General features: G+C 45.3%; 1 protein-coding gene across 4 annotated transcripts in view; it reads left to right on the top strand.

The window, feature by feature from the left end:
* The window catches only part of LOC110333442 (NPC intracellular cholesterol transporter 1), a 124,248-nt gene that overhangs the window by 105,970 nt on the left and 16,335 nt on the right, over window positions 1-1,943 (top strand). For all 4 annotated transcript variants that reach the window (XM_029546790.1, XM_029546789.1, XM_029546791.1 and 1 more), the window contains one exon: window positions 733-835. In XM_029546790.1, the coding sequence (XP_029402650.1) occupies window positions 733-835 (103 nt within the window). The remainder of the gene's footprint in view (window positions 1-732; window positions 836-1,943) is intronic.

Here is a 1,943-nt window from a genome sequence, read left to right as displayed (position 1 = left end):
AGAGAGAGAGAGAGAGAGAGAGAGAGAGAGAGAGAGAGAGAGAGAGAGAGAGAACCTTGCTCTGTAGCTCAGGGTGGCCTAGAACTTGGCCAGGTGACCCTGGCTAGCTACAACTTTACCTTCCTTAGTCTCCAAAGTTCTGAGGGGTGTGACACAGTAATTTTATACTGTTGTAGAGCAGATGTTCCTCTGTGAAAGAGGCAAAGGGAGAAGACACATGTGTGTTTGCCTGGTGTGCAGCGAAAGCATCCGTAGCCGACTGCTTACATCTTGAGAACTAAGAATAGAATGAAATTGTCAAATGGAGTTAGAAATTTTGAAATTGTACCATGCTCATTCACCAGGCATGGTGGCACAGGCCTTAGACCCCAGCACTGGGAGGCAGGTGGATCTTTGTGACTGAGGACAGCCAGGGTACAGAGAGACCCTGTCTGAGACACAGGCTGGAAGAGGATGGGGGTGGGGTGGGGGCCATCATGTGAAATTAATAAAAATACGTATAAGAAGAAAGTAAACAAGACTTGATTCTTATGCTTGTTAGAGTGGAAAGGTGACTCTTCCTGAGTAACAGATGCCAGAATCCTTTGCTAGCTGAAATAGCACAGACCAGTTCTGTGCCAGCCACTCACTGAGTCAGGAAACCAGAGACAGCAATGGAGTGTGGGGCGACTAATGTTTATCTGACTTTGCCTTCTAATACTTGGCTTTTTGATGTCATATTTTGCTTTCTAGATCAGAACTACAATAATGCCACTGCACTTGTGATTACCTTCCCTGTCAATAATTACTATAACGACACAGAGAAGCTCCAGAGGGCCTGGGCCTGGGAGAAAGAGTGAGTCACTCATGGGGCTGGACCTGGGCAGCACATGCACTTGCTTGGCCCTCACTCTGTATGGTGGCACCTCTAGGTTCCAAGGTCCTTCGCACTTGGTAGGAGCTATGCTAACAAGTCCTTGAACAGGTTGCCTAGCAGCAGAGTATTTAAGCAAACACACAAGAACACAGAAGTATTGGTAAAGCATACAGGCCGCTCATTTTGAGTATCCCACTTTAGGCCTCAGCTGTAGACTGTTTTGATTTTGTTAGGAGAAATGCTGTTCCCTTTAGCTGCCCTGTGCACCCTCTCTCAGCCTCTCACTCACAGCAATAGGCAACCACAGATCTTTTTGTCCTGTGTTATTTTTATGCTGTGAATGTTACATGAATATGGTTATGTATGAGGACTTTCATGTCTGGCTTCCTCTGCTTACCATAATGTGTCCAGGTTGTGACATGTTGGTGCTGTACTTCCCATTTTGACCAAATGCCCCACTGCATATAACTCTACTTCATTTTATCCGTGCATTTGTCATCCACATACAGTTGGGTTGCATCTGTCTTTTGGCTATTATAGAGAACAGCTCTGTGCATGTCTGTATGCACGTTTTTATTATCTGTGTGTCTTAGTTAGGGTTTCTATTCCTGCACAAACATCATGACCAAGAAGCAAGTTGGGGAGGAAAGGGTTCATTCGACTTACATTTCCATACTGCTGTTGATTACCAAAGGATACAGGACTGGAACTCAAGCCGGTCAGAAAGCAGGAGCTAATGCAGAAGCCATTGGAGGGATGTTCTTTACTGGCTTGCTTCCCCTGGCTTGCTCTGCTTGCTCTCTTCTAGAACCCAAGACTACCAGCCCAGAGATGGTCCCACCCACAAGGGACCTTTCCCCCTTGATCACTAATTGCGAAAATACCTTACAGCTGCATCTCATTTCCTCAACTAAAGCTCCTTTCTCTGTGATAACTCCAGCTGTTTCAAGTTGACACAAAACTAGCCAGTACAATTGACCCCTTGTCAACTTGACACACAAACATATCACTAGTAAGCCTCAACCCTTAGTTCTTATTCATCCCCAAGATCTTAAATAACTTTAAAAGTCCCACAGTCTTTGCAAGT

The sequence above is a fragment of the Mus pahari genome, chromosome 15, assembly GCF_900095145.1.
Source record: "Mus pahari chromosome 15, PAHARI_EIJ_v1.1, whole genome shotgun sequence".
NCBI classification, from domain to species: Eukaryota; Metazoa; Chordata; class Mammalia; order Rodentia; family Muridae; genus Mus; species Mus pahari.
The sequence above is the reverse complement of the archived record's forward strand: the minus strand, read 5'-3'. Positions and strand labels throughout refer to the sequence as shown.